Here is a 23,483-nt window from a genome sequence, read left to right on the forward strand (position 1 = left end):
CTGGCAACGATCATGCTTGGATGGTGCTCTTGGTACCGTACTAGCACGGGGCTCAAGAGTCAGTAAGGTGACGCTGGTAACGATCATCTATGTATTAAATTTGTAATCACTAAATCATCAAAATCGGAACCCTGATCTTTCATTACTAACAAATGCATGTTACAACGACCACATACAAAATAGAATTAGTCTGATCCTTTTACCTGTGTAAATAAAATCTACTGCAGCTATAGAAAACAGAACTTTGTTACTCCTATTCCTGTTTGTCTACAGAAAGTAATAAGCAGAGGGGACACCACCAAAAGAAAAGCCATTAGAAAACCGATTATAGCAGCGACTCCATCTAAGAATATCTGAAGAAGGAATTGTATTCCGAAATATCATATCAGACTATGAATGACTAAATTACAACAGGTATATAGCCCATTGTTTGTATTATAGTGCATTGTTGTACCATTCAAATCTTTTCGTTCTTTACAAACAATACACAGTGCTTCAAGCAAACTACAATACTCTCCTTATATTCTTAATTCACCCTGCATATTGTGCCAGCAATCCAATACTTTACCTCACAAATTATACCCACAATCCCATACTAATCTATCTGACATAATGTGACCTTCTATAAAGCTGCAATATATAATAATAATAATAATAATAATAATAATAATAATAAAATTATTGTATACAGTGCTCAGGTGCACCACAACTTGTCAAAAGTGCGTATAAAGCATATGCAGTAATGTACAAATGTCTGGAAAGTGAACAGTGTATGAGTCAGATACATGCTTGCGTGTGTGTGTGTGTATGGAGGGGAGAAAATCTGGTGTAGTGTTGGCGAATCTCAGGAAGCATGGAAGTTTTGAAGGATATAAAACATCTTTCAAGTTTACTGGTCAAAAACATCCACAACTGTTTGTATATTTGTTAATGTCATCTAAATACTGAGAAAAGAGCTACAGTGTTTAGAAACTTACATAATTGATTTTATTTAACCCTTTCATTACCGGCCTGGCCAAAACCGGCTCTGGCTCTGTAGTACAAATGTCTTGTTTTCATAAGTTTTCCATTAAAATCTTCCACCAAACCTTAGTCACAATTTATGTTCCTAACATTAGCTGAATGATAACTAAGTTATTTTACTAAATTCTTTGTTATATTTAAAATAATTGAAAGAAACACAGAGCATCTCAAAATAAATACAGTAACAAAAGGGTTAAATATTGTTAGTGGCAGAATTATTGTATAGAAGAGAATGTAGAGGATTTTTGTGTACAGTAATGGTCAGAAATATGTAGGCCTCTGAAGTGCTCTTTGTGAGTCTAGGAACTTTTCTAAAGACAAAATCTTCAAATTTCATGAATTTATGGGCTGTTGATAACTTTTAGACAGTGTTTTGCAACACAATTTGTTTAACATTTGTTTACAATAAGCATTACCAGTGGTGGATATGAGGGCATATTCTTATCATCGTTCATCATCGTTTTAACGTCTGCTTTCCATGCTAGCATGGGTTGGACGATTTTGACTGAGGGCTGGCGAACCAGATGGCTGCACCAGGCTCCAATCTTGATCTGGCAGAGTTTCTACAGCTGGATGCCCTTCCTAACGCCAACCACTCCGAGAGTGTAGCGGGTGCTTTTTACGTGTATGATATTTTGATGTGAGCCACACGTTAAAGTAAAAAGCCAAAAGCTAACCATTATAAAAAAAGTTGCTGTAGAATATTACATAGGTCTTATTGGTTGGTGTCATTTAAATATTGATAGCGTGGGGGCGTTAGAAACAAAGATGAAGAAGGTTAGTGTATATAGAATACAATGTAGCTCTTATTGGTCGATACAGTATTATGGTTTGGTTTACTTGTTGTTTACATATTACAATCCAGAATAATTCCATATTTGATTATGTTGACATAATATTCATTGCTAGGTGTCTCTCTCACTCTATCAATCTCTTACACACACACACATGCAGAGTTTTAAGTGGCTAGTTAGTGAACTGGCAGTAATTCACGGTTTAATGTCGAGTTGAAAATGTTCATGTGTAAAAATAAATATATAAAAATTTATAAAACTCAATGAAAAAAAAACAAAAAAAAACGGAGGAGTCTGAAAAATTCCAGAAATTGGTTTGCTGAACTAGAAATTTGTGATAAATGTCTAAAATAGTTGTAATGTTGTTTGGTAATGTATCTGTAGCGTCGCTGGACAGGAAATGATGTCTGCTAGAATGATACACACTTGAGAGTCAGCAGTTAGTTTCCTATGACACACACACACTCACACATTTCCTAATCTGGTATAAACTAAAAGCACTCTTGTAGAATATAACTCACGCACTTGTAAGCTAACATCATGACCTTATATACTGACATCATGACCATTCACACTCTAACCCACCCCACAATGTCTACCAAACTGATTGGCTGCAGCCACAATTGGCAGATCAATTTCACAAAAAGAAATAGGAGTGGCTGTGTGGTAAGTAGCTTGCTAACCAACCACATGGTTGCAGGTTCAGTCCCACTGCGTGACATCTTGGGCAAGTGTCTTCTGCTATAGCCCCGGGCCGACCAATGCCTTGTGAGTGGATTTGGTAGACGGAAACTGAAAGAAGCCTGTCGTATATATGTATATATATGTATATATGTGTGTGTGTTTGTGTGTCTGTGTTTGTCCCTCTAGCATTGCTTGACAACCGATGCTGGTGTGTTTACGTCCCCATAACTTAGTAGTTAGGCAAAAGAGACCGATAGAATAAGTACTGGGCTTACAAAGAATAAGTCCCGGGGTCGATTTGCTCGACTAAAGGCGGTGCTCCAGCATGGCCACAGTCAAATGACTGAAACAAGTAAAAGAGTAAAAGAGAGAGTATTTGCGAAAGTAGTAGATTGTATTCACAAAGTGGGGCAAAACGGGAATTTTTGTAGAAAACTAAAAACTACATAATGATTACCTGAAGGTCAATTTTGAAATTACAAGCTGTCCCAATTAAACACACGGTAGTAACAGCATGTCCGAAAAGCAGTCTAATCTGTATGTTGTGGCCCAATCTGGTAACCCTTGCTGTGCCACCTTGCTAGACCCCCAACTGATCACTTTATCAGACGTTAAAACCGTAATGAAGAACCTGTATTTTAACCCCCACCTCTTTCTCCCTCTCCCTCTCTCTCTCATACATAAATACAAAATAGATATTCAAAGCTGAGTCCAAGATATACAACCCTGAGTTTCATCTGTTCAGGTGCAAAAAAGGATCACAAATGAAAAACACCAAGTAACAACTTACACTTTCAACTTAGAATATTCAATCTTAAATATTATTTGAATATTCAATCATCATCATCGTTTAATGTCTGCTTTCCATGCTAGCATGGGTTGGACGGTTCAACTGGGGTCTGGGAAGCCAGGAGGCAGCACCAGGCTCCAGTCTGATCTGGCAGTGTTCCTACAGCTGGATGCCCTTTCTAATGCCAACAACTCCCTGAGTGTAGTGGGTGCTTTTTACATGCCACCGGCACAGGTGCCAGGGGAGGCTGGCAGCAGCCACGATCAGTTGGAGCTTTTTACGTGCCACCAGCACAGAAGCCAGTCAAGACAGGAATACTCAGTTTTAAATATTATTCCACTTCACCTAACAGTATTGAGTACTTTCTTCCCCTTTTTTGCAACCAAATTCGACCTTTTCTCTGTCTGTCTGTCTGCATCACAGCTGTATTTGTTTGACAATCTAACTTGAAATATGTTGAAAGCATGAAAGTAGTATTCATGCATCTTGAGAAGAGACCCATTAGCCATTTCAAAACACAAATATATCGTTATATATCACTTTTACTTATTTTTTTGTAATTCAATTAATTAAAATAATTTTATCGGACATCCACAACCACGTCACTGATATTAATTAAACTGTGCGTGCATATGCACTCCCGTACTCTTTCTCCCTCTCTCACTCAAACACACCTGTAGTCATCATCATCATCATCACCATTGTCATTTAACTCTCCAATTCATACCAGTGCTGGCATGGCTTGGACAGTTCAACAAGACCCGATGAGCCACAGGACTGCATATAGTGCCAAATGTCTGCTGGATGCTCTTTTTTTCATGGTAGCAGCACTAATAAGGTCACCAAGTAAATCCAAACAAGACCTTTTGACAGAGTTGGGGTTGCAGTATTGAGGTGGGTGGTGGTCTTTGAGCCAGGTGCTGAGAGGCTAAAGCATGCCAGTGGCATGTAAAAAGCACCACCTGTATGTGGTCGATGCCAGCGCCGCCTTGACTGGCGTCCGTGCCGGTGGCACGTAAAAAGCACCAACCGATCGTGGCCATTGCCAGCCCCGTCTGGCACCTGTGTCGGTGGCACATCAAAAGCACCCACTACACTCACGGAGTGGTTGGCGTTAGGAAGGGCATCCAGCTGTAGAAACACTGCCAGGTCTGACTGGAACCTGGTGCAGCCTCCTGGCTTCCCAGACCCCGGTTGAACCGTCCAACCCATGCTAGCATGGAAAACGGACTATTTAACACTATTGGATAGACCAATTTACATATTAAACATGTTCCTGGCAATTGGTATGTACAGCTTTGTCTGGCACCTGTGCTGGTGGCACGTAAAAAGCACCCACTACACTCACGGAGTGGTTGGCGTTAGGAAGGGCATCCAGCTGTAGAAACACTGCCAAATCTGACTGGGCCTGATGAAGCCTCCCGGCTTCACAGACCCCAGTTAAACCGTCCAACCCATGCTAGCATGGAAAGCGGACGCTAAATGATGATGATGATGATATTAATTGCTGGTAGGGACACTGTATTTTGGTTTGCAACCATAATATGCTACCATTATTATGATAATTTAATGTCCAATGTCCATGGCTCAGACGGTTTGGCCAGAACTGGCAAGCTGGGGGGCTGCTCCAGACTCCAGTTTGATTTGGCATGGTTTCTTACGGTTGGATGCCCTTCCCAACACCAATCACTTCACAGAGGATGCTGGATGCTTTTATGTTATCCCTGCAGATTTCCCATGGAATTTAGAGCCAGCACTGACAGTTATGACTGTTTTATATATGAATACATCCATGTCAACAATGCAATGAAAGATAGAAAATCTGTAGAAGCAACTTAAACGATATTCATCATCATCGTTTAACGTCTGCTTTCCATGCCAGCATGGGTTGGACGATTTGACTGAGGTCTGGCGAACCAGACTCCAATCTGATCTGGCAGAGTTTCTACAGCTGGATGCCCTTCCTAATGCCAACCACTCCGAGAGTGTAGTGGGTGCTTTTACGTGCCACCGGCTCGAGGGCCAGTCAGGTGGTACTGGCAACGGCCATGCTGAAATGGTGCTTTTTATGTACCACCTACACAGGAGCCAGTCCAGCGGCACTGGCAATGACCTCGCTCAGTAGACACAAATACATCTGTGAAGTTAAGAAGTTCATTTTACAACAATAAGGTCTTAGGTTCAGTTCTGCTGTGTAGTACCTTGTGGCAAGTGCCTTCTACTACTGTCATGGACTGCCTTACAAATGAAATTCGCAGACAGAAACTATATGTATTTAAGTGTATAACTGCATATGTGTGAGCATGAAAATTGTGAAAGTTGTCATTTTCACTTCTAGGCAGGAGATCTCTGATTGCAAAAAAAAAAAAAAAAGAGTTATGTTTACATTCCTGGTGAACATCATATCCTGTAGCTCTGCATTCTTGAAGCAGTGGAATAAAAATACCCTTGCTTATAAAACAGTACAGAGTTAGCAGCAGGAAGAATATTCAACTATAAAAAATACTTCCTCAAATAAGTACCTGTCCAACCTATAATGGTATAGAAGAATTTGAAATGTAAAAACAGATGTAAAACACAGAAAGACATGTGAATGATGTGACACATCTTAGTCACAACAGCCGTAACAGCACTTGTGGGAGATGCTGTTACACAGGTGATGATGATGATACAAAGAGCAGAATGTTTAGTGGAGTTTTATATCATCATATAATGTTCGATTTTCCATTTCTACATGGGTCAAACTATACACACATATGTGTGTGTATATCATCATCATCATCATTTAACGTCTGCTTTCCATGCTAGCATGGGTTGGACGATTTGACTGAGGACTGGCGAACCAGGCTCCAATCTGATCTGGTAGAGTTTCTACAGCTGGATGCCCTTCCTAACGCCAGCCACCCCAAGAGTGTAGTGGGTGCTTTTACGTGCCACCGGCATGAGGGCCAGTTTGGTGGTACTGGCAACGGCCACGCCCAAATGGTGCTTTTTACGTGCCACCTGCACAGGAGCCAGTCCAGCAGCACTGGCGACGACCTCAAATATAAAATCATTTTTTTTAGTTGATTTTTTTCTTCCAGTGTAAAAATGGGTGCCTCATAAAAAGCACCCAGTGCAGTCAGTAAAGTGTTTGCCATTAGGAAGGGTACCCAACAGTAGAAACCATGCCAGAGCAGACAGTAGAGGTTGATAAAGTTCTCTGGCTCACCAACAGCTCCTGACAAACAGTGCAACCTATGCCAGCATGGAAGACAGACATTAAATGATGATGATGATGACGACAAAAACCATGTCTCAAACGACTGATGGAAAAATAATTTGGAACATAGAAAACATTTAAGTATCTTGAGAAGTGCAGAAACCAATTATTCAATTGGATTTTCATTAGCACTTCCTGTCTTCAGACGGCACACGCAACCCAGATACACACATTTCAGGCACTTACACATTTGATCAGGTTTTTTGTTTGTTTTTAAGGACAATCCATTTCATTGACAAACCTACAAGGCTTCACTCAAAATACTTTCAAGTAGTTTCTATATCTTTACTACCAGTACTACAACACTTTGCAAACAAGCTGATTGAATACCAGCTTCTACTTAAAACTACTCCACGTTTTCATCTAAATAAAAACAACTATAAAACAATCTATACTGAACACCAACTATTGCCTTTACATAGTTACTAGCAGTATTGCCCGGCGTTGCTCAGGTTTGTTTCGACCCTTTAGAATTGGAATTTTTGAAAAGTAAAAAGTTTGCATTAAGTAGCTTGTTATTCTTTTTAAGTGAACATTTCCCTGGTTGAAATACACTGAAAAATGGCAACACAGCAGTAAAAAAATCGTAAAAAATAGGGATTTTCATAGAAAAAAAGCACCTTTTTGATGCAAATACATTTTAGTCTTAACATGGTCCGATTTGAATTTTTTCTTCTATGGAAGGAAGAGCAAGCCTTCTTCTATCATACTCTCAATTTTGGTCAACTTGTGCCGCAGGGTCTCGGAGGAGATAGTGTTAGTCGAAGGCTACCAAACCTGCCACACACACACGGACAACTTCAGTTTTATATATAGAGAGATTACTATCAGCCAATCAAGAAAAGATGAAATGGTTAGAGCATGTGTCTCAAGATGGGGTGTCGCAATATCTTAGTGTAACATGAGTTACTTTAAAATCAGTAAATCAGTCGTAAGTAGGTTAACAAATCAATAAAAGTTGCAATAAAGTTTTAAATCTACTTTTGAATAGAAATGCTTTATATTAAGCTTTGTATACTCATGGTGCTGGAGTGCACGTTTTGTTGGTTTGGTTTAAAATTGAAGAAGGGAGTGGGACAAAAAATGTTGAGAAACAATGGGGTCATGTTTCTCAGACTGACAGGTAAAGATGAAAATCAAGAATATAATTCTGGGAAAAGACATGAATTGATAAATGTGTATGTGGTTGTGAATACAGAAGTTTGTTTCATCATCATCATCATCATCATCATTGTTTAACATCTGCTTTCCATGCTAGCATGGGTTGGACGATTTGACAGGGGTCTGATGAACCAGATGGCTGCACCAGGCTACGATCTGATCTAGCAGAGTTTCTACAGCTGGATGCCCTTCCTAACGCCAACCACTTCGAGAGTGTAGTGGGTGCTTTTACGTGCCACCGGCTCAAGGGCAAGTCAGGCGGTACTGGCAACGGCCAGTCCAGCAGCACTGGCAACGACCTTGCTCAAATGTTTTTTCCACATGCCTCCAGCACAAGTGCCAGTAAGGCGACGCAGGTAACGATCATGCTCGAATGGTGCTTTTTACATGCCACCGGCATGGAAGCCAGTTTGTTGCTCTGGCAATGATCACGCTCGGATGGTGCTCCTAGCGCTCCACTAGCATGAATGCGAGTCACCGAATTTGATTTCGATTTCACTTGCCTCAACAGGTCTTCGCAAGCAGAGTTTAGTGTCCAATGAAGGAAAGGTACGCATTATATAAGTGGGCTGATTACACCCAAGGCATATGCCACGATGTTATGGTCTAACTTGGCTTGCCGAGACTTCTCAAGCACAGCATATTTCCAAAGGTCACAATTACTAGTCATTGCCTCGGTGAAGCCCAATGTTCGAAGGTCATGCTTCACCACCTCATCCCAGGTCTTCCTGGGTCTACCTCTTCCAGAGGTTCCCTCAACCACTAGAGTGTGGCACATTTTCACATTCAAGATAGTCATATGGTTGATGAAACAAATGACTTATCTACAGCCAGAATAACAATATAGAAGAACACCCCCACATTATAGAAGAGTTCCTTTCTATGAAGCTCACTTTCCCACTAACCTTTATGTAATAATTGAAATATGCTTCTAGAAAACTTTTTCTGGGGTAAAAAAAAAAAAAAAAAAGAAAAGTAGAATAACCAGTTTTATAATCATAACAGGAGTCCCCATAGCAAAAGGAGTCTTTTAAAATGAATGTAACAATTATTGAAGCTTTGTCTAGATATATCTTTCTGAGTGGTATAATTCTCAAATATGTAAAAAAATTGGTAAAAGGTATGTTTGGGGATTATCATAGTGTGTGAGAGAGAGAGAGAGAGAGAGAGAGAGAGAGAAAAAGAGAGAGAGAGAGAGAGAGAAAGAGAGAGAGAGAGAGAGAGAGAATCTTGTGATTTTGTCGGTTTGGTGAATGTTGGAGGAAAGCCGAAAAAAAATCACATGCTTTTTCAAACAAATATTAGAACTGAAAATGAAAGATATGTCAATAGGTAGACAGCCAATGTTTCCCAACTAATATTTCTTTCACTTCATTTTTGGATTTGGTTTGCAAGATTCTTTGTATGAGTTCGTGTGCTGAAGCATATTCTGTTGTGTCTGGGGAGAGTCATTTTCTTTTTGTGCCTTATAATGAGAGTCAAGACTATTGAAAAGGTTGCAAGACGCAACGAAAATTTTAGGAAAATAAAAATAAGAAATAAGAGGAAATTTTACCGGTGAGTGTGTTACATTATAAGGCACAAAAAGAAAATGACTCTTCCCAGACACAACAGAATTACTTTTACTATTTCACCTGAAATCTCACTAAATTTTAAATAATTGTTTCTTGGGATATGAAGCTTCTCTAGAAGACATCAAACTATTTAGTGCAGGAGTGATAAGAGAAAGAAAAGCAGTTCACTAGCTGAGAGCAGATACTGTTGCTACAGAAATACAAGAGAGAGTGGAGGGGAAACAGTACATCAATGTGCTACTGGGGGTGGTCAGTGGTCTGTTTAGGAGTGAAGCCTTGATAATTAGTTTGAGGGCCTTTTTTATTTTCTGGATGCTGCCTTTAGCATGTAACAGTAACACCAACTTTGATATATGAACAAAACTGTAGTACGGAACACAATTATTCAGAAACGATGAGATGAAAATGATGAGAGATGAAATAAACGATAATGCTTAATTTGGGATGAAGTTTACATCTTAATAAAAAAAACATCAAAATATGGCTCCTATATAACACGAGATGGTCTGATGGAGAAGACATGTCTAGGGAAATAAACCATTAAATATAGTTACTAACATAAGATATTTTAAGCAGTATTCAAGACCCATCCACCCCAGCAGAAGTATTAAAGCGGCATCCCCTGGTCAAGAGTATTGGCCTGCAAAAGTTCTGTGCCAGAGCCACATAAAAGTGCTCTTGCCAGTGCACCCAGCTCACACTGTAAAATGGTTGGCATTAGGAAGGGCATTCAGCCATGGAAACCAAGCTAAATCAAACTGGAACTTGGTGCAGCTCACTGGATAGCCAGCTCTGGTCAAACTGTCCAACCCATGCCAGCATGGAAAATGAAAGTTAAAAGATGAATGATGAGTGGTAGTGACGGTCAGGGACAGCTAGGAACAACATAAAATTGTCTGATACTGCACCTTTGCAGAAATACATTCTACACTCTAGAGTACCATTACATCTTCAACAAAGAACAGTCAGGTGATCATCATTATCATCATCGTTTAACGTCCGCTTTCCATGCTGGCATGGGTTGGATGGTTTGACTGGGGACTGGCAAACCAGAAGGCTGTACCAGACTCCAATCTGATCTGGCAAGGTTTCTACAGTTAGATGCCCTTCCTAATGCCAACCACTCCGAGAGTGTAGTGAGTGCTTTTTACATGCTAGTCTCAAAGAAAACATGCATTTTGAGATGCCATTTGCCCCTGCAAACTACTGAGCCATAAAAATATCAGCAGTGGGCTATTTTGATGTAGCATAAAGTGCCTCGTTAAAAGACACCCTTAATCCAGCATTCATTTAACCCTTTAATGTTCAGATTACTCAGTCAAATGTAATGCTTATTTATTCATATTATTTTGAACTAGCAGTATAGCCCGGCGTTGCTCAGGTTTGTTTTTTAGTTGTGCTTAAAACGGCAGACTTTGATGTCGCGTTAACAAAGTTTTGACATAGTTTCAATCTATGACTAAAAGTATAATGTGGTGATGCTGGAGTTTGCTCTGAATGTGCTGCAAATGTGTAATGCCGATTTCAGTTGTTGGTATTGTTGGTTAATATTCCTTCTATTAACAATATGGAGAAAACAATTACCCGTAGATTCAAAACAGAATGAGGTTCAAGTTTCAAACTGCACTGAAAATCTATTAAGAAGTTAACACTGCAGCAGTATTCATTAAGAAAAAGTACACAGCAGTCAAAAAATCGTAAAAAAAAAAAGGGATTTTCATAGAAAAAAAGCACCTTTTAGGTGTAAATAATTTTTGGTGTTAACATGGTCCGATTTGAATTTTTTCTTCTACGGAATGAAGAGCAAGCCTTCTTCTATCATACTCTCAATTTTGGTCAACTTGCGACGCAGGGTCTCAGAGGAGATAGTGTTAGTTGAAGGCTGCCAAACCTGCCACACACACAGACAACTTCAGCTTTATAGATATAGATTAATCATGCATTGTCTCATAGCTTTGAGATCTTGATGTGATTGTTTATTTTTAGAACAACAATATCGGGTAGGTATGAGAGGCTGGATTAGGCCCGTTTCAACATAAAACCAATAGAATATTTGGGCTGTATTTGATGGGCTTCAATGCTAAAGGGTTCGTATCACCACTGTGGAGGCATATGGCTTAGTGGTTAAGGTGTTGGGCATTTGATTGTGAGATTGTGGTTTCGATTCCTGGATCAAGTGATGCATTGTGTCCTTGAGCAAAACACTCCATTTCACATTGCTCCAGTCCAGCTGGCAAAAATGAGTAATCCTGCAATAGACCAGCATCCTGTCCAGATGGGGTATGATGATGATGAACATCATCATCATCATCATTTAACGTCCGTTTTCCATGCAAGCATGAGTTGGACGGTTCGACTGTGGTCTGGTAAGCCAGAAGGCTGCACCAGGCTCAAGTCTGGTTTGGCAGTGTTTCTACAGCTGGATATGCCATGGAAACCAACACAATGAGTTTACATGGCTTAGGATGGAACTTTACTACTGATACCACTACTTGGCTCTTGGATGCCATTAGCAGAGTTCACTCGGACATAAGCATTCCAGCCAAGAATGCTGGTCTTGAGCTTAAGGATATAAAGACATTTTTCCTTTTTCCCATGAACTCAGAGACTGTCCCCTGACTAAAAAGTAAAATGGTCATAGGCACAACCCTTTCTCCTTTGACAATAAGTATATAAAAAAAACTAGACAGTAACACTATTGATGTATCAAAGTATAAGTTAGTTGTCAACATCATCGTTTAACATCCGTTTTCCATTCTAGCATGGGTTTGATGGTTCGACCGGGGTCTGGGAAGCCAGGAGGCTGCATCAGGCTCCAGTCTGATCTGGCAGTGTTTCTACGGCTGGATGCCCTTCCTAACACCAACCACTCCGTGAATGTAGTGGGTGCTTTTTACGTTCCACCAGCACAGGTACGACGGGAGGCTGGCAGCGGCCACAATCAGTTGGTGCTTTTTACGTGCCACCAGCACAGAAGAGGTCGAGGTGGCACTGGCATTGGCCACGTTCGGATGGTGCTTTTTACGTGCCACTGGCACAGGTATCACAGCTGCAATTTTCATTTGATATTACAGATAATAGCTTAGAGCCTTAACTTCAAAAGTGCTTTTTGTCTGTTAGTAAATGAATCAAATTTCAGTGTGTGTGTGTTTGAACGTACACACATATGCACACACACATACATATACAAGTATGTAACAATCATAGAGAAATAATCACCATCTGAACACTGGTCTCTACATAAGAAATGTGGTTAACAAAGCAAATAAACATACCTCGTTGTTGTCTTCCATCTGTGGGAAAGCTTTTGAATCAAACAAAAGCTGACGGCCACGCAGGTCACTGTCCAGGTACACAACCAACCGGACTTGCTTCTTGTCAAATTCAGGTGAAATCCATCTAGATTTTAAGAGAAAAAAATATATATAAATAAAAGCAAAAGGATAAATATTTCCATCACTGTAGCAATTTCATATTCTTATATGCTAGTCTACCGAGAGAAAGGCCAGGTTCCAGGGTGCCAGTCTGGATTTACCTCAAGGCTAAACATTGTAACGATCTTTTCGGCTTGACCGGCAGTTTTTTTAAATAATTTCCACGGAACTAAACACATTTAAACTTCGTATACTGGTAGAATGTGTTTATAAAACATCTTTTTCTCTTGGCTTTATTGAGAAAATTCTATAGTTTGTAAGATATTTGTTGTGTTTTTTTTCTTCAATTTCAACCAATCAATGACGTCTATTGAGGTGTAAACATTCTGTGCCGTATGAATATGTCCCTCGTTTAAGAAACAGATTGGGTTTATTTACATTTCTGAAGAAAAAAAAGATACCCTAACCCTAAAACAGATTGAAATGCAATAGATCGATACTAGGGTCATAATTATGGGTGACAATTTCCTATGACACCGCTAGAAAAAACTGCCGTTCAAACCGAAAAGATCCCATTGTAAAGTGAGATTAAGTCGATCCCTTACAAGTGTTTCATGTTCTTATTTCAACCCTAATCAACCCAGTTGAAGCAGGTCTCTGATATTCCCATTCATTATCAAAGTTTAGTGCATTAAAAACTACATTATCTAATATGTCATTCTACTTTAAACATGGTAGATGGTGATACCAAGTGTTCAGATGACTGCTATTTCTAACAGGTCAACTATTGCAAAGGTTGCAAGATGCAACGAAAACTTTAGAACTATAAAAATAAGAAAAAAGTGGAAATTTTACTGGTGAGTGTGTTAAATAATAAAGCACAAAAAGAAAATGACTCTCCTCAGACAACAGAATATGCTTCAACACGCAAACTCATATAAAGAATCTTGCAAGCCAAATCCAAAAAGGAAATATAACAATGAGATTGCCTCATTGCTTCATATATCGTTGATGGTGTAAAAAAAATCTAGTCATCATGAAGAAGGTATAGTTTGCAAAGGGCAAATAGAGGATCTGATTTTCAAAGGTCAGATTCTGAAGTTATCTAGCTTGAATAAATAGCAACGTTTTTGTCTCATAAAGACGTAGGAAGGTTAAAAGGAGTGGCTTATAGGACAGATCCCTACAGCAGCTCCAGAAATAACAGACATTTAGATATATTGCAAACATAGGCTTGGGGACCTGAAAGAGATATGGTTTACCAACCATTAGGTGGTTTATTTGCTATTTGTTAAAGTTTTCGGTATCTTAAATCCACTTAGTGATAAAATAATGAAGGACAACAGGATGTAATAGAGCTTTCTGTTAAGTACAGCCGGGGTATGTTTGTGTGAACTTGCACACACACGCATACACAGAAGCACACACCAATCATTTCTCCTTTGATGACATCCACCAGTTTTACTTCCCAACACCCACATTAATTGCTACCCGTAACTCATTCTTCCTTGCCATCGCCCATTTTCTGGCTTTCTTACTACTCTCCAACTCTTTTAACTCCTTCCTCTCACCATATTGACATATACCACAGGCCCTCAATTTCATTACTCTTCCTTTCAGCACAATATCTTCTCCAATCTTAACAGGTGTGTTAAATAATTCTGAGCGCTAGTGGTAACATGTAATCCATCCAGTACAACCTTATAACAAGATCAGATCATCCGCGAATAAGCCAGAACACCAATCAGACTAGTCTAGTGAGTAGAGTTACTAGAAACCCAACAGGATAACAAGATCTGTCCAAAGGACAGGTGAGACTAGCATAAAGTTAATGACCAGCAAGCAATAGTGTGCAGGGATCCAACCGGATGGAACCTACACTCGCCTCCTTATGAGAGCTCAAAATCTCTCGTGGAAGCACCATCCAACCAAAATGCAAATATATGGGAAACTACCACCTGTGTCATCTCTTGTGAAAGGTAGAAGAGTCCAGTTTACTGGACATTGTTGTAGAGCTGAAAACGAGGTAATTTCTACTCTTCTCCTCTGGAAGCCATCTGCTCGCGATACCAGAGGGCGCACACTCTCCTACCCTGATGTAATCTCCAGGGATACAGGCATCCAGCAACAGGACCTCCGTAATGCCATGATGGACCGTGAAGTCTGGTGTAGCATGGTAAATTCCATTGCCTCGACCACGGTCGAACAATGATGAATGAATGATGATGTGCAGGGGGATATAGAAATACTTGAAATAGTGAACAAGTCTATCATAAAATAACTTTAGGAGCGATGGACCCCTAGTTGTTTTTAGAATGTTTGTCTAAGTGAAGGATGCCCTGATGTAAAGCATGAAGATCATTCACATACTGGTCATCCCAACCAATGTTGGGCCCCTGGGAGGGAAGTTGTTCAGTCTAAAAAGTATAAGTTGTTCTTCATCATCATCATCATTTAACGTACGCTTTCCATGCTAGCATGGGTTGGACGGTTCAACTGGGGTCTGGGAAGCAGCCCGAAGGCTGCTACAGGCCAGTCTGATCTGGCAGTGTTTCTACAGCTGGATGCCCTTCCTAACGCCAACCACTCTGTGAGTGTAGTGGGTGCTTTTTATGTGCCACCGACACAGGTGCCAGACGAGGCTGGCAAACGGCCACGCTCGGATGGTGTTTTTTACGTGCCACCGGCACAGAGGCCAGAGCATGCTTTTTTTACATTTCAATAAATTTCATTTACAAGAATTTCTGAGAACCACAAACAAATAACGGACCTCTTAAAAGTGGTTGTTATTGTTGTTGAAGTCAATGTCACACAAACAAACACATCTGTGACAACGAAATGCTTCCGCTTCCATAGTTTCCTCACTCGTGTGAACACATGTTGGGTGCAGCATAGTTAGTAACATTTGCATTTCTCTACTTGTCCATGCAGCTGTATCCAGCATTCCACCTCTTCCTTTTCCTCAAGAAGTGAATATATTTGACAGGGGTTCAATTCCACTTTGCAAGTATGTTTCATTCGGCACATGCCAATTTTTGGTTTCTCAGTTCCCTGTCCTCTATGCTAAAATACGTAGCCAGCGCCGCCCGACTGGCCTCCGTGCCGGTGGCACGTAAAAAGCACCATCCGATCGTGGCCGTCTGACAGCCCCGTCTGGCACGTAAAAAGCACTCACTACACTCACGGAGTGGTTGGCGTTAGGAAGGGCATCCAGCTGTAGAAACATTGCCAGATCAAGATTGGAGCCTGGTGCAGCCTCCTGGCTTCCCAGACCCCGGTCGAACCGTCCAACCCATGCCAGCATGGAAGGCAGACGTTAAATGATGAGTACTTTCATGAGACAAACAACATTTTGCAAGAGTAAAAATAGACCACCTCTGTTAGTAATGAAGGGCCTCTCCCTCAGAATGGAAGGCAGGCTACAGGGCAGTCACACACACACATTAAGGTGGCGAGCTGGCAGAATCGTTAGCACGCCAGGCGAAATGCGTAGCCGTATTTCGTCTGCCGCTACGTTCTGAGTTCAAATTCTGCTGAGGTCGACTTTGCCTTTCATCCTTTCGGGGTCGCTAAATTAAGTACCAGTTACGCACTGGGGTCGACGTAATCGACTTAATCCGTTTGTCTGTCCTTGTTTGTCCCCTTCATGTTTAGCCCCTTGTGGGCAATAAAGAAATAGGTTTTTCATCTGCCGCTACGTTCTGAGTTCAAATTCCACCAAGGTCGACTTTGCCTTTCATCCTTTCGGGGTCAATTAAATAAGTACCAGTTACGCACTGGGGTCGATGTAATCGACTTAATCCGTTTGTCTGTCCTTGTTTGTCCTGTCTGTGTTTAGCCCCTTGTGGGTAGTATAGAAATATAGGCTACATGGCAGTGAGACATGGGCTGTGACTACTGAGGATATGCAAAAGCTTGAAAGACATGAAGCCAGTATGCTCTGCTGGATGGGTCATAATGTCAGTGTACATATGCAACAGAGTGGAAGTGATTTGAGAGAAAAACTGGGTATTCGAGGCATCAGACAATCGAAGCGAAGCAGCATGACAAAATATAAGGAAAAATATTCAAAAACAGATAAAAAAATAAATTTAAATTCATCCAGTCATCCACTTAATTTTGTTTTCCACATGTTGGACTTATCACACATTTCAAAAATGGTCACACATATAAACAAACAAAACATTGTTTCATCACCACTTGGAGTAAACTAAACAGTCACTTTCTTTTGTGTATTTTACACATATAATACTGAAGCCATGAAAATAACAAGTTTCCACGTGAATAAATGAATTATATTACACTAGCACTATGACCCGGCAACGCGGGGTCATAGTGCTAGTGCATGCATATACAGCTGCGTGTGTGCGCACATAGACGCGAGTACTGTCCAAATCTCCGACCAATCACATACAGCTAGCTGGCATTCAATTGGCGTATCAAATTTCGGGCATTTTGATTGGGTTTGGGATAGAAAATTCACAAAAAAGTCACTTCTATTGATCTTTTATTGGCTTTGCGGGGTGACTGGGGAAATGTAAAGATGTGCACGACCACCCTTTGACGGTTTTGAATGACCATAGAAAGTGCGAGCCCTCTAACTGAAAACTTGTGAATTTGTATAAAGGACATGCACACGCACACACACAGATAGACATTTTGTCGTTTATGGCACATAAAAAGCACCATCCGAACGTGGCCGATGCCAGCGCCACCTCAACTTGCTTCTGTGCCGGTGGCACATAAAAAGCACCATCCGAACGTGACCGATGCCAGCGCTGCATTGGCTGGCTTCCGTGCCGGTGGCACATTAAAAGCACCAACCGATCGTGGCTGATGCCAGACTCCCCTGACACCTGTGCCGGTGGCACGTAAAGAGCACCCACTACACTCACGGAGTGGTTGGCGTTAGGAAGGGCATCCAGCTGTAGAAACACTGCCAGATCAGACTGGAGCCTGGCGCAGCCTCCTGGCTTCCCAGACCCCGGTCGAACCGTCCAACCCGTGCTAGCGCAGAAAACGGACATTAAACGACGATGATGATGATGGTGATATATAGAGATGTTCTGCAAACAATATTAAATAGATGGCAATGCGGCACATTCTCCGACGGTTTTTTGGTAATCAATCCAATCCTGATGACTAACAGCGCCAGGCTGAATCAGGTGTCGGTGACTAATCATGGTTTGATGTGTTTGCGAAGAGCTTTACTTATATATTATTTTCTTCAATCATCAGAATAAATAGCAACCCAGAATAATGATTGGAGGAGCTTCATCTACTTAAATATGCAGACTAATGTATGCATTGGGTACTTTTCCCTTTGACTGTAAACAAAAACATTCATTGCTATCCATCATCTATTTTTGCTTTTACTTCATCACTCCCCCTAACCTTTGTCTGCCCCTGCTCCTGCCAATCCCTCTTGACTTTTACCCTTAAACAATCCTGCCTTTTCCTCACCACACCCTTGCTCCCTTCACCCAATCATTCTGGTTCTTCTGATGTCATTGCTCTTTCTCTCTCTCTCTCCTATTCCCCACCTCAGTAACCAGAGCAAATGTACATACCCTTAGTTATTGTGTACACGCTACACTTAGACACCTATTCCTTTCACCCACCCATTTCAGGCTTTTCTGCAGTCGATCGTGGCCGTTGCCAGCTTCGCCTGGCACCTGTGCCAGTGGCACGTAAAAAGCACCCACTACACTCACGGAGTGGTTGGCATTAGGAAGGGCATCCAGCTGTAGAAACACAGCCAGATCAGACTGGAGCCTGGTGCAGCCTCCTGGCTTCCCAGACCCCGGTCGAACCATTCAAACCATGCTAGCATGGAAAATGGACATTAAACAACGATGATGATGATGATTGATCTCTCTCCTGTTTTTCTCCTTAATCTTTAGTCAACTTTAGTCTTACATAACTGAATACTCTCCACAAGGCACATGCCCTCTTGTGCAGGTGCTATAACAGAATGCACCCACCCCCATCATATTCTTTTTCTACAGTGACTGTTGAACAAGACAAATCTAGCCACATGACAACTAGGAGCCCCAGCCTATGGCGAAGTGGTTCCCTATAAGAAATGATTCAGACTATGACGACCCCGGCCAACCCATACCAGCATGGAAAGTGGACATAAAATTCACGATAACAAATAGTTGCAGAATGGCTACTTGGTTAAGAGGTCCTCTTTGCAATTTCAAGGTTTCAGGTCCAGTCCCAATATGTGACAACTTGGACTAGTGTCTTCTACTTATAGCTTGGCCAAAGTCTTTCAGTTTCCATGTAGCAAACTGAAAGAAACTCATCAACTACATGTGTGTTTGAAATATCACTATCATCATCATTTAATGTCAATGCTCCACTACAGCATGTACTAGGTGTTTTTTTTTCCATAGCAGCAATACTAGGGGGAGGTCACCAAACAGCTTCCAATACTATGAACACTAAGGGGAGTGACTCTATGCTGGAAGCAAGGAACTAAAGCATGTGAGAAAGGGCCAGAACAGTACTAGTTTCTTACAGTAGAGGAGCTATAGGACCACTTACGTATTAGAAGAGAGGCTGGTAGTGATCAGATGGAGGTGGACAGAGATTTTTAAAAAAAAAAGGTGGTAATGCGATGTCTGGACAAATCCTCAAAGTATGAGGTGAATAGGAGTGAGTGACAACAGAGGAGCCAAGGGTGTTGATGGATGGGGGTTGCAAGTGTGTATGAAGAAGTGAGAGATGAGGAAAGGCTGAGGGGGGTCAGGTGACAAGTACAAAGATTGAGCAGGTTTGAAAGAAGAATGTAGTGACTAATAGAAAAGGGGCGGAGTAGATAAATGATGCATGCGTTGGGGGAGGTAGGATTGAGCAGGTGACCATTGGCAGAGCAGAAAAATGGGGAAAAGTAGCAGAATAGTAATAATGATACGGTAAACAGGGGAAGGATAAGAGAGCTTGGAAAAGTGACCATGATGATGATGATTGTGATAATGATATAGGCATGTGTGTATGTGCAGCATGATGCATGCTGCATATCTGTATGACAGTGTGTATAAAAAATATGTGAATGTATGTTTTTGTTGATGATTAGCTTCAGATCAATCCTAGTCAAGGGTGCTCTGATCAAAGAGCTAACCATTCAACCTGTAATGGCTATCTAGGACTACATTATCCAATGTAGTCGTCCCTCTATTATGCATGTTGCATCCGAGTGTGATCGTTGCCAGAGCAGCCAACTGGCTTCCGTGCCGGTGGCACGTAAAAGGGCACCATTCAAACGTGATCGTTACCAACGTCGCCTTACTGGCACCTGTAAAAAGATTTGAGCGAGGTCGTTGCCAGTACCGCCTGACTGGCCCCCATGCCGGTGGCACATAAAAAACACCCACTACACTCTCAGAGAGGGTGGCGTTAGGAAGGGCATCCAGCTGTAGAAACTCTGTCAGATCAAGATTGGGGCCTGGAGCAGCCATCTGGTTCGCCAGCCCTCAGTCAAAATCATCCAACCCATGCTAGCATGGAAAGCGGACGTTAAATGATGATGTATTTATGTATGAGTGTATAAAATAGTGTACAAGAAAGACATCTAAGTGGTTGACATGTGATGTAGAACTGTCTGGATTTCTAATACAGTTAAGTAACTCATGGACTGGCAGTCTCAATTACAGAAAAGTACTAAGCCAACTTCACAAATATCTGCAGAGTTTTTAATTTGTGGCGTCATTTGATGTACCAGACCAGTTGATCATGTGAACTACATGCCAGTTGAGATTTGATCAACCAAATGCTTCAGTATCTGATCACAAGACCAGGTCTTGTGATGGTTAATCATTTTTTCACAATCACACCTCTCCACTACCACTATCAAATTACTTCTGACATGTGACCTTGCCTAGCTGATCATTGCATTGTTTAACTATTGTAAACTGATAAGTGACACCACCCTTCCAGGAACACATATATATTAATTCACATACATAAACACATAATTAATATACACACAAACACATTGGACGATTGTTATAACCAAAATGTTTCTAAATTACACACACACACACACATTAATATCACTATAATTCCTAATTAATACAAATTTGAAACTAAAAAAATGTGACATAACTCATGTCACATGTTTAAATTCCATTTTGCTGGTTAAGAATGAAACCTGACAACAGGCTTAAAAGTAGTTACCAGCGCTGGACGTAAACTAAAATAAATATTTGCTTTCATGACATCAATACCCAAAGAGCTTAATTTTAAGATATTTCAACTACAAGTATCAGTGGAGCACTCTTATAATGTTGAATGAAAAACAAAGGCACAAAAGAGCAAGAACTAATGAAGCAGTCACAAAGGTACATCAAACTCGTTGATACCCACAACCAGGGTTATCATGATGAGAATACTTTTGATCAGAGCTGACTTGGGACTAACACCCATAGACATGTTTACAAAGTCAGAAAACAGCACAACTCCCATCACTTTCGGAAACATTTTTTCATGCTAAGAGTTGCTGAAGCATGGAACAAACTGCCGGCATCAGTTGTTAGTTGTCAGAGCACCGCATCCTTCAAAACTTCCATGCTTCCTGAGATTCGCCAACACTACACCTGATTTTCTCCCCTCCATACACACACAAGCGTGTATCTGACTCATACACTGTTCACTTCCCAGACATTTGTACATTACTGCATATGCTTTATACACACTTTTTACAAGTTGTGGTGCACCTGAGCACTGTATACAATAATTTCATCATTATTATTATACTCACAACCATTTAATATATGACAAGCAAAAGAGGGAGCCTCTATGCACTTACTTCACATATCAAATATATCAACCAAATTTCCTTTACATTATTCTCAACTATTTTTTCTTTTAATGACATATTGTTAGTTAGTTAGTTAATTATTTGGCTCAAAAAGCAAAACGCAAGGCCATGTAGGGGGGCACGGAGTTATGTACAGGGTGGTGTTCATGTAAAGAGTTCAGGCCACTTGAGGTCAAGGGAGACTTTGAACCGAGCGGTCGTCAGCATCTTTACTATCTCGTCCAGCAGCTTATTCCACGGATCCGCAACCCGGATGGAGAAAGCCCCTCTCCTTTGATTGAGATGAAATCGTCACAGATAGAGCTTTTCGGAGTGACCCCGCAGCCGACATTCTGGAGCAGGAGTGAAGAACAGCTCTTTCGAGAGGTTACACCTTCCACTTATGATTTTGTGAGCAAGAATGAGATCACCACAGCAGCAGCGTTTTTCTAGAGAATAAAGGTCGAGCGTCTTCAGCCTTTCTTCATAAGACAAATGCTTGAAACCCAGAACCATTAAGGTAGTTCTTGTAATGATTTATCTAAATGACTTGGGACTAAAACAACAACGTTGAAATATATGCTGTACAGTGGCAATGGGGTCAGGCCCTCCTCCAACACTGGCAAAAGCAAAGCAGTTTGCATACATCTTGAACAACTGCAAATCATCACCTGGCTGAAGGGGGGACTCTACAAGGATGATGTCTAAGGAAGGTAGAACCTGGAAATGGTGATTATTGGGTTGCGTGGGTAGCGTAGGCACGGTATGGGTAACGAGAAGGGTAGCAGTAAATTATAACAGGTGGGTTTGGTAAAAAAAAAAATATATATATATATATATAGACATATAGACGCAGGAGTGGCTGTGTGGTAAGTAGCTTGCTAACCAACCACATGGTTCTGGGTTCAGTCCCACTGCATGGCATCTTGGGCAAGTGCCTTCTGCTACAGCCCCGGGCCGACCAATGCCTTGTGAGTGGATTTGGTAGACAGAAACTGAAAGAAGCCTGTCGTATATATGTATATATGTGTGTGTGTGTGTGTGTGTGTGTGTGTGTGTGTGTGTGTTTGTCCCCCTAGCATTGCTTGACAACCGATGCTGGTGTGTTACGTCCCCGCCACTTAACGGTTTGGCAAAAGAGGCCGATAGAATAAGTACTGGGCTTACAAAGAATAAGTCCCGGGGTCGATTTGCTCGACTAAAGGCGGTACTCCAGCATGGCCGCAGTCAAATGACTGAAACAAGTAAAAGAGTAAAAGAGTATATATAACCAGCCAATTCCAAAAAGTAGAACCCATTGCAGCAGTAGTAGAAAAGTTGAGGTGGGGAGACTATGTACAGGGGCTAGAAGTTGAAATGTGTGGATGAGTGACTCTGTACGAACCAACTGAATGGTTTTCACATAAAAGTAGGGATGCAGTACTCATCATTATCGTTTAACATCCGTTTTCCATGCTAGCATGGGTTGGACGGTTCGACCGGGGTCTGGGAAGCCAGGAAGCTGCACCAGACTCCAGTCTGATCTGGCAGTGTTTCTACAGCTGGATGCCCTTCCTAACGCCAACCACTCCATGAGTGTAGTGGATGCTTTTTATGTGCTACCGGCACAGGTGCCAGTGGAGGCTGGCAGCAGCCACAATCAGTTGGTGCCTTTTACGTGCCAGTGGCACAGGAACATAAAGAAAAAACAAAAAAAATAATTAACTATTAATGTTGATTCCAGTAAATCTGACAAGAATTTTGTCTTTTTACATGAAACCTGGCCTCAATGGCTTCTTACTGTTTCTAAGAAAGTAATGATGATAATAGTGAAAGTATGATGATGACGACGATAATGATGATAGTAGTTTGTAATGTATCTGCCCCCCACCACTGTGATTCTCTGTTAATTACCTCTGTTAATGAACAGAGCATAACTTCATTATTCCAGAATTCCATCATGTTATGTAAGATCTTCACCATGACACATGAGAAACTTCTTGAAATGAAGCTATTTGCAACATGAATCCTCATCA

General features: G+C 41.1%; 1 protein-coding gene across 2 annotated transcripts in view; it reads right to left on the reverse strand.

Moving 5' to 3' along the window:
• LOC115230959 (folliculin-interacting protein 1) overlaps positions 1-23,483 on the reverse strand; it is a 102,702-nt gene that overhangs the window by 41,862 nt on the left and 37,357 nt on the right. For both annotated transcript variants that reach the window (XM_029801071.2, XM_029801068.2), the window contains exon 2: positions 12,564-12,687. In XM_029801071.2, the coding sequence (XP_029656931.1) occupies positions 12,564-12,687 (124 nt within the window). The remainder of the gene's footprint in view (positions 1-12,563; positions 12,688-23,483) is intronic.

This window comes from Octopus sinensis, linkage group LG2 (genome assembly GCF_006345805.1).
Source record: "Octopus sinensis linkage group LG2, ASM634580v1, whole genome shotgun sequence".
Taxonomy (NCBI): domain Eukaryota; kingdom Metazoa; phylum Mollusca; class Cephalopoda; order Octopoda; family Octopodidae; genus Octopus; species Octopus sinensis.